Raw genomic sequence first — 10,184 nt, 5'->3', positions numbered from 1 at the left:
AATCTCCTGAAAGAGGCACCATCATCTTATGTACTAATGTTTTTCTCTACTGAACCTACTCTACATTAAGTTTGGATGGAGGAAGAGACGGGAAAAAAAATTTCGAAGAAAGTCTCGCTTACTTATCAAAAACTACAATTTATCAATGTTCTCCTGGAGTAAAATAACATTTTTGGGTTTATCAATTCTGTCTTCGACATCTTCTAGCCTTCTGGAACTAAATTTAGAGGACAACAAGGCAAACAAGAAGAAGATATTGGCCTGGTCAAATTCAGATTTTCAAAGTATAGTAGTAATGATAAAATCTATGGAGTGTTAATAGACGACACAACGTCATCCGAGGAGACAATCCTCAAATGACTTCACAAAATAAGTTCTTCTAGCCTTCTTTTAAGATCAATTGGCTTCTCTCCATGAAAAAACAAATATTTTGACCAATTCCTACGATATTTAAAAAATGAGCCCAAACGCGTAAGACAAATTGATGCATATGATTGGTACTAGTAAACCTTAATGACGTTACCCATATAAAAAAGAAAAAAATTTCTCCATGAAAAATATTTCAAAGTAGACCAAAGTCATCAAACTCTCAAAGTAAAGAACAATAAACAAGTAACATACCTAATTACAAGTCACAGAAGATTCTCATTCCATCATGAGCAAGTTGTACCGGAATACCTTCTCTGGACCAGACAAGGATTAAATAAGCTTCTCTCCAGCATTCAAGAAATTTGACGATGGAGATTTATAATTACATTTCATACTTCATAGTAATAGATAGAAGCAATTAAGAACCAAAATTATTCTTGTGGTTCAAAAAACCGTTTCTGACTTCTAATGAAATTTAGAATAACGTAATAGAAAATTAGTCTACAGCACAAAAAGGCAATTCATAGTTGCAGGTAGCAGAAGCATGGAAAATTGTCAAGTTCTGAAACTTAGATGCATAAAAAAATTTAATTTAATTAAAGGAAAATCACATGACAATGTCCTAACTAACTAGATTTAGCTGGTTCAAAAATAATAATAAGGCCCGGAATGAAGGTGTCTCCACAGACTGGTCGACTTATTAAAGGAATTGTAAATCTAAAAAGAAACATCATTAGATTAAAAGTAGGGAATTATTTTGGTTCAAATAAGTCGGCCGGTCACATGACATTTGCACTAGACGCAACCAGCAAAGGAGGTAAATAGAGATGGGGAGATTATAAAAAATCGAACTGATTAGCGAAAAAATAAAAGCCATCGTTGTAACAATATACCAGTCCATCCGAACTGATTACAAACTAGATCTTTCTTCTCACCACCTTAGGTTGTGTTATATAATGTTAGGGGTTATGGTGTAATAATTACATATGCATCACCTCTTTATCTAACATACTTTCATGTTGTAACGAGGCGCCTAGATGTAATTTTTTGAGATATTTGAGAACATTTGAATCCAAAATTTTCAATAATTTTGCCCTAATTGATGCACAAACATCAATAAAGAGCAACATTATAGTTTTAGAGAATTTCTTTTAGTTCACAACCCCGAGAGGATGGTCACGTTAATGCCTAGAAAGTGGCGGTGCCTTGTAATGTTTTTGAAATTATAATTTTGCGCCACAAATTCTTTTAAAGACTTCATATATTTTCAAGAACAGAAATTTTGGCATTTGAAAGTAATGGGCAACTGACATAACATTAGAAAATCAATTGATCAAGCCATCAATCTTGATGCAATGTTTAAATTAGGGATGTTGTTAAGTAGCTACTTGGTTGCATTAGTGCTTGCCAGGAAACGAATGCAATTCTTGTCCTCTCGGATAAAGCGTTAAAGGAAATAAGTCCATTCAAGTGTTTGTTAAGGTTTTTTGACTTGTTGATCAACCTTAAGAGTGAGTGGGAAATAAAAAATAACATCAGGTTTTTGAAAACACAAGGAAAAAAAACCAGAATAAATATGAATTGGTTTTAGTAAAGTTCATGCATTAAATTTGATTCTCATTAAAGGAAATTAACTACCACCTGTTGGACCATTCTGCCAATGCCTTGTTATCCTTGTGGTGATCAAAATCATGCGTCATCCCAATGAACAAAGCCTGCTTCGGCCTAATTCTATTAACAGCATCAAGACTCTGTAAAATGATGGTAGTCAGTAGAACACATAACGAAATGTACTAAAATTATGGAAGGGATTTTGAGATTTAGAGTATAAATAAAAAGAACAAACCTGCTGCAAGCAAAAGTGGGTGTTGTGGGAACCTTTCTGCTCAAATAAGAGATTTGTTAGAAAACATAGAATAAATGAAAGCAAGCCATACCAAGCACTCGTACCAGCAAGCAGATATCTAGTAAGAACATTGCAGCGCTAGAAAAAATCTGAATTATAGGTTACCAATATGTGTAGAACCGTATCTACAAATTAATTAAGCGCTCCCAACAAAACTTAGTAACTAATAAAATTGATGCACAAGCTAACAAATGAAATATTACACGTTCAAGTTTGCACGTGGCATTCTGGAACTATCAAGTTATGTCTGTATTGTTACTTACATGCAAATCAACCAAGAGTTTATTAAAACATTAAATCACATTTATCAAGCGCAATCTTGGATAGAAACATGCACAGCAGAGCAGAAGATTTTAGACAATGTTATCAGGAACCCAAATTGTTCTACATGGCTTTTAAAAGATAAAAAACATAATACTCTTAAAGGAAATCAAACAAACAGGAATTCTAGAGTAATCGCAAGAATGTTCCTCCAATGTTGTGTTCTGTGTCTGGATGCAAGCAAGTATACTTGAGCATTTTGTCGGGCCTGATGGTATTATTGTGCAGAATATGGTTCCATGGATAGGTTTTTTATACATAATACTGATAGGAAATACTTGAGTTTGCAAGTAATCCTATCGAATTTACTTGAGTTCGCAATCAAACCTAGCAATAATCGGTAGAAAACAGCGAGAAGATAGAGGAATCGTGGTGGAAAACAACCAAATGATAGCAAATCTTACAATCAACAAAAAGAGACAAGCACAAAGCAAATATAAAAGAGATCCTCAACTCGAGAGGAGAATCGTCTCTCCCAAATCTCTAGACAAGAGAGTCTAGAGCCGCCAAGAAACCCTAATTTCAAACAATCAAAATATAATCCCTCTTAATCCTCTCATGCACTTTAACACAAAAGCTTTCCTAATCTAATTTCCCTCCCAAAGCTCTAGCTGCCCCCCTCCTATTCATTTTGAATTCAATTGGATGGGTGGGACCGACCCATTGGGCGGAAACACATAGAGGAGGCGGACTATTTCTGCCTCCTGTACACCTGCAGAGCAGGCTGGGCCGGTTCTGCCTGAACCAGCGCATCAAATACATAGTATTTGGGATTAACTAAACTATCTTGAATATATAGGAGAAAAGAACCTGCACTATACAAGTCGGACAAGGGCATTCCTCAAGTACACTCAAAACATGCCAAATAAACCAAAATTTGTGTACAACTTTGCCTGATAAAATCAGGTAGGCAATGCTCCAAACGCACTCCTGATATTTCTAGGACACACATTGACTTTGCCTTGGTCCCTAGCCCACAACAGATTTGACTTTCTATATAGCTCTCAGTATCACAGTGCATATTCTCTGCCTTGAATTTTTAGTGTTCTCCTTTCTCTCTCCCATCTTGTTAGGACAAAAAATATCAAATAAGGAAGGTTCTCCATATTTGATAAATACTGTATTTTTAGTTGGATGTTCTTCAAAATATTGCACGCATTCTTCTATTATAAAAAGAGTGTATTCAAGAGAATAATGCAGGCATAAAACTGATAGGGAGTGCTTGTAGAAAATAATTAATCGTTGGCTGAAATTGAATTTCAGCAAAACCACCAAGCAAATAACAAGACAAAATATGGAGAATAACTTGTACGAACCCCCTTTGATTGATGTAGCTATGAAAGAAAAATAAGATATTCAATTGGAGAGGAAAATCCGCTCTCCCAAACCCTGGCCACCAACTAGAGCCCTCTCTACCTTTAGGAAACTAAAATTCAGTAAAATCAAACATAACCCTAACCCTAGGTTAAGCAATTACTTAAAGCATACAAATTAATGCAAATACCAAAACAACCCCTTCATTTGAATTTTCCCTCGGAACCTCCCCCCTTCTCCCCTTTGAAATATCTGCCTAGGTCCCACCCCAAAGGGGATAGGATTAACGCAGACGTGACTTTCGCCTATTGTACATGCAAGCCAGTCCAAGAGGGACAGGCTTGACCAGTTCAGGATGGACCAGTCCATCAAAGACCCTTCACCTCTAATGCGTTATCAAAGCAAGGCCTTGTATCCCTCTAATGAGTCTCGCTCGCTTCTCCTTATACGCAGTTTCACCTCGCATAGACGTCTCCAGGGCGTATAGGGGGACACGTCGAGGGCTTATAGCGGGAAGCGTGAGTAGGTATTTTACCTAAATACCCCCAAAGAAACGAATCTCTCTAGCTGTCTCCTCTAATTTAAATGGCCAGAAATCAAATTGACTCAATTTCTAATAGTCGAGGGACTATAATGGGCAATGCAAAACTCTATGACTAAATTGGAAATTTATTGATAATCGGGAGACTATTTTGAACTTTTACTTCTTTTAATATATTCGCCTTATTCCTATCAATTGTACTGCTTCAAACACACATGTAAAATTATCAACAAATCTCCAATTGAGGCAATGAATGCTCAGATAAGCGGTCTATGTATGTGTCACAGACCAATTTTATGCTAATGGCTCAAAAGATTGGTGCAAAGATCGGCTAGTATCCAAAGGGTTTCCATAAGTCTATAAGATAGAATATTAGGCTTAACTTTGTCTGAATACTTCTATCTATGGCCATAAAACAAGGATTATTTATGCTGCAAATGGATGCAATTAATTCCTTCCTTCATGAAAATCTAATATAAATCAATAATCCGGGTATGTTGCTTAGGCGTTTAGTAGCACAACAGATCATTCCATCTTTATCAGACACACTCCAGGCTCGATAGTGCTAGTTATTTATGTTGATAACAACTTTTCCTTACTAGAAGTGATAAAAAGACGTCTCTATGGTAAAATATCATTTGTAAAAGCATTTGCAAAAGCATTTGAAAAAGATATCACTCTAGATTTAGGGAACCCAAAATATTTACTTTAAGTTGAATTTTCCAACAACAAATATGGGTATCAATCTCTCAGAGAAAATACATTAAATATCTTCTTGAGGAGACCAGCCTTCTAGGTTGCAAACCTGATAATAACTTATGAAGTTGAATTTGACTTCAACAAAATAAGGGCATATCTCTCTCAGAGGAAATATGTTACAGATCTTCTTGAGGGCACTAACCTTCTAAGTTTTTATCTAATGATATCTCTTAGCACTATTTCCTGGTGTGTCGTGTTCTTCTTACCCATGCCATGTGATGTCCATGCCTCTTGTTGGTTTCTGTGCTTCATAGTGCAGAATTATTGTATCCAAAGTGGGGGTGAGAAATAAATCTTGAGAAAATGTACCAAGCCAAACAGAATAATTACGTAGGAAACTGTCATATTATAACCAAATATTTAATTTCAGACCTTGTACAAGGTGTCTAAAATGAGAAGATCAAGTTGCCCTCCTCCAGCCTTTGAAATAACTACAAAAATTTGTAAAAAAATCCAGTCAAGTAGTAGAAATGGTGTAACAGTAAATCTTTTTTGGCATAAGTGAAAGCTACGCAGTACAAAATGGAAATGACAATATTGTTGATATTGCTAAGCGTATTCTTAAGACTACGTCCAGGAGAAAAGGAAGCAGATTTTACATATCTCCATCTTCTATCTAAATAAATATACCTAGCTATACGGCAGATGGAAGTAACATTCCAGCCAAACCGACCAACTAATGGGCTAATTATTGATGTCTCTGTATCAATGGTTTGATTCACATTAAAAAAAAAAAAGTAATCATCTGTACAATTAACTGAACTGATGAGTAAATACTCTCTAATAAAAAAGTGAAATATTTTGCTTTTTTAGGCAATAAGCTTCTAACAAACCAATTATTAAAAATAAAATGATATAATTCAGTTTCTGTACAATAGAACAAAAACAGATGACATACGATGCTCGGTAGTAGCAGGGAAGCGTGAAACATCTGAAATATACGCAATTCTTGACTGTTTTCCAAAGAGGAAGCCTAAACAAACATAATCCTCACCATGCATCACCTACATTTAGAAACATATAATGAGAAAGAAGATCACGGATAAAAAACTACAAAAGGGAGGTACAAGCTTAGGAAGCAGGTGAATAACTGGTAAAGGAACAAACTCTAGGCCAGATGATATAAATGGTTTCGCACAATCAGATTCAATTATCCTCCAATCAAGCTGAGCAACACGTCTTACTTCTTCTCCTTCTTTGAAATTTTTCTTAACCAAATAAGGAAACTTTTCTGCAAGACTGTTCCAAAGAAATCTCTTCAAGTATGGAGCAAACCAAAAACATTGAAACATTGATTTGCACAAACCAGAAACATTTATTTGAAATAACAGGTACAAATGAGTAATTTACGGGGAAATTGTAAGCTAAATGGAAAAGGGGAAACTGTAAACTAAATGGAAAAGGAATAGAGAAACAAATGAACCAACCTGTACTGCTATTTCATTTTACAGATTTGTACAAGCACACTGAAAATCGGGATGAAAGATGATGAATACTACAGAATTTTTTTTCCACAGCAACAAATATGTATGGTCATAAAGGTTATTTATGCTAATATATAGTAGTCATCATCATTATTTGTATAATTGTATCCCAAATATTTGGGATTGGGATTATCAATCCCTATTTCTTATTCATTTTTATTGAGTGTTATCAAAGGTGTTAAACTTATTTCTTACTCACAAATCATTTTGAACAACTTTTATCCAAGTAATCTTAGATCAGCCCATTTTCCTTCATAAACCTTCACTAATTTTATCAATTAAACGGACGCGTTTTCTAATCTTCATTATGCATGTCCAAACTACCAAAATTTATTTTCAATTGCATCATCTTCAATAGTTGTTAGTCCAATCAAAGTAAAATTTAATTTCTGTTTGAAAAACAAATAGATATAAGCCTGCATAAGAACATTTGAAAATGTTAACAAATGGAAATAAGTCAACATAAACAGATTGAAAGGTCTGCATGAGCCATTAATACAAACTTAGGATGAAATATGCAAAGAAACGTGTAAAAGATCACAGTCACATTTCTCAACTATTAATTTAAGCAAATATTGGTCTTTTTACGCAAAATCAGAACCCATTTCATTCATTCTGAATGATAACTTAGAAGTTTTCAAAATATGAAATTCGCCAAACTTTTGAGAATGAATATACAATTCCGCAGGGATTAAGCTTCACTTGCCAAAATGAAAAATGATGTGCATCAAATTTGACTAAGGTTTCATTTGGGACAGCTTTCTTACTGCTTTAAAAAATGACTTTTTAGTATAAAAATTTCAAGTTCAAAAATTTTTTGTACTTAAAAGCTATTTTAGAAAGCAGAAAAAAGCTGTCCCAAATGAAGCCTAAATTTCAATCACGCAAATAAATCAATAATTAAATTATTTATTAAAAATAATGATAGAAATCACCAATTAAAATATTTTGACATCGCTCTAGTACAAATATAATCATCTCTCAGATCAATGCGTAAAATTGCGCAATTAGGTATTGAGGCATTTTTTGTTCATGAGGCAAGGCGTAAGCCTCAAGGCATTTTAAGGCGTGAGCCTCAAAATAACAAATTGCGTAAAGTACAAATAAATGTTAAAAGTAATTTTTTATATAATACTCAAATAATGTGTTAAAAGATGACATATTATCTTTCTATCAAGGTTTTAAAAGGCAAAATCGGGAATCGAGACGTTTTTTCTAAGTGAGGCGAGGCGTAAGTCTCAAAACGATTAAAATAAATTAATTTAAAATTATAAATAATGATAAAAAATAACAAAATATTATGTAAACTATGAATTTAAAGATTTGTTTTAAGATAATATTACTGGAATACAAGATTTAAAATAAACTCATTTAAAAATAAAACATCCCCTTAGGATCAAGACCCAAAGCAGGCTCATTATCACTTTGATTGTCTTCAGAAGAATCTTCATAATTAATGTCAAAGTCATCCTCCAACTCTTCTTCATCTATAATATTTTTTCATTTATCTCCTATATCAGTTAATATTTCATTAACTCTAAAATAAAACAATAACAACATACAAAATAATTCATTATATTTAAGAATACTTTTAAATTTTTTTGAATCTTCAATCTCACTTTGTTTCTTTCTTTTATATACTTGGATAGTTGCTTCATTGTCTTCTTCATTGCATGACTTCTCCTTCAACTTTAACTTCAGATACATCAGCATTTTTAGGAGTAACCCATTCATCATCAGATTATAACTCATCAACAAGCAAATGGTCAATTTCATTCTCAATATTTCCTTGATTTTGCAATTTGAGATGTCAATCTTTCAGTTTTTTGTTAAACATAACATAAATTAGTTTGTTCATTCGATCTGCCGCCAATCGATTTCTTCTCTTTGTATGAATTTAATTAAAGATACTCTAATTACGCTCGCATGTAGAAGCTGAACACGTTAGGCTAAGAACTTTAACTGCAAAAGCTTTCAATTCAGAAACATCATCTCCAAACTGAGCCCACCAACGTTCTACATGAAGACAAACATAGTATTTTATGAATATTTGTAGAAGTAAAAGACTTGAATATAAATATTAACATTAAAATTATAAATACTCAAACTATAAACATGTCATTGAAGCTCCAATTTCACTTTGTTTCTTTCTTTTATATACTTGGGTAGTTGCTTCATTGTCTTCTTCATTGACATGACTTCTACTTCTGCTTCATCTTCAGATACATCAGTATTCTTAGGAGTAACACATTCATCGTCAGATTGTAACTCATCAACAAACAAATGGTCAATTTCATTCTCAATATTTCTTTGATTTTGCAATTTGAGATGTCAATCTTTCAGTTTTTTTGTTAAACATAACATAAACTAGTTTGTTCATTCGATCCGTCGCCAATCGATTTCTTCTCTTTGTATGAATTTAATTGAAGATACTTCAATTACGCTCGCATGCAGAAGCCGAACACGTTAGACTAAGAACTTTAACTGCAAAAGCTTTCAATTCAGGAACATCATCTCCAAACTGAGCCCACCAATATTCTACATGAAGACAAACATAGTATTTTATGAATATTGATTGAAGTAGAAGACTTGAATATAAATATTATCATTAAAATTATAAATACTCAAATTATAAACATACTAAGAGATCATGTTTTGTAGCATGCTTGTGCTACTCTAAATCAAAACATTCCCTTCTTCAAATGAAAATCCTCAAGTTGATCATTCACTTTGAGGTAGTCTTCTTCAAAAATGAATATGTCCATACATGCATACAAACCATTTTTCACCTCTTTGTCAACATGAAAATCCTTATCAAAATGAAATTGGGGATTTAAATAGTACGCAGCAGCATGTAAGTGTTGGTGTAATTGTCGATCCCACTTTTCATCTATAATATCTCATATTTCTTTGTAGGCACTTTCTTGACCTCCAAATTCTTTTGTAATGTCTTCTTTGGCCCTATTCATTGCTTCATAAATAAATCTCATAGTCGGGGCCCTCTCACCATCAACTATTCTAAGCACCTTTACTAATGGTCATGTTGTCTTCAAAGCATAATTTGTACTGCGCCAAAATAAATCGTCTTTCATAACAATCTTTTTAACTTATTTTCCTTCTTGTTTTTTGGCCCATGAACTTTTATCCCACTCTTCAGAAGCAAACATTGCTTCCAAAGGTTGTCTTAACTCTTTGAATCTCTGCAATGTTAAATATGCAGTAGCAAATCTTGTAACAGCATGTCTAATAATTTCCTTGTCAGTGAATTTTCTCATCAAGCTGAGTACCCAAGAATGATTGTATATAAATTTACTAACGAATTTGGCCTTCAATATGGCTGATTTATGTTGAGGCAACTGTCTCAACCTCTCAAGCATCAAGTCAATACAATGTGCAGCACAAGGAGTCCAGTAAAGGTGAGGCCTCTTCTCCATTAACATTCTCCCTGCAGTTTTGTATGCATTTGCATTATCAGTAACAACATGTACTA

The 10,184-nt window shown here is 33.7% G+C and overlaps 1 protein-coding gene across 1 annotated transcript in view; it reads right to left on the bottom strand.

Moving 5' to 3' along the window:
* Positions 1-494: 494 nt before the first annotated feature.
* The window catches only part of LOC110097285 (putative hydrolase C777.06c), a 37,584-nt gene continuing 27,894 nt past the window's right edge, over positions 495-10,184 (bottom strand). Inside the window, exons 4-9 of the mRNA XM_020823567.2 lie at positions 6,302-6,449; positions 6,109-6,214; positions 5,583-5,641; positions 2,216-2,251; positions 2,011-2,120; positions 495-683 (exon numbers count right to left, since the gene is read on the bottom strand). Coding sequence (XP_020679226.1) covers positions 626-683; positions 2,011-2,120; positions 2,216-2,251; positions 5,583-5,641; positions 6,109-6,214; positions 6,302-6,449 — 517 coding nt within the window. The 3' untranslated portion in view covers positions 495-625. The remainder of the gene's footprint in view (positions 684-2,010; positions 2,121-2,215; positions 2,252-5,582; positions 5,642-6,108; positions 6,215-6,301; positions 6,450-10,184) is intronic.

This window comes from Dendrobium catenatum, unplaced genomic scaffold (genome assembly GCF_001605985.2).
Source record: "Dendrobium catenatum unplaced genomic scaffold, ASM160598v2 fragScaff_scaffold_71, whole genome shotgun sequence".
Lineage (NCBI taxonomy): Eukaryota > Viridiplantae > Streptophyta > Magnoliopsida > Asparagales > Orchidaceae > Dendrobium > Dendrobium catenatum.
Note: the sequence above shows the minus strand (reverse complement) of the source record. Positions and strands in the feature narration are given on the sequence as shown.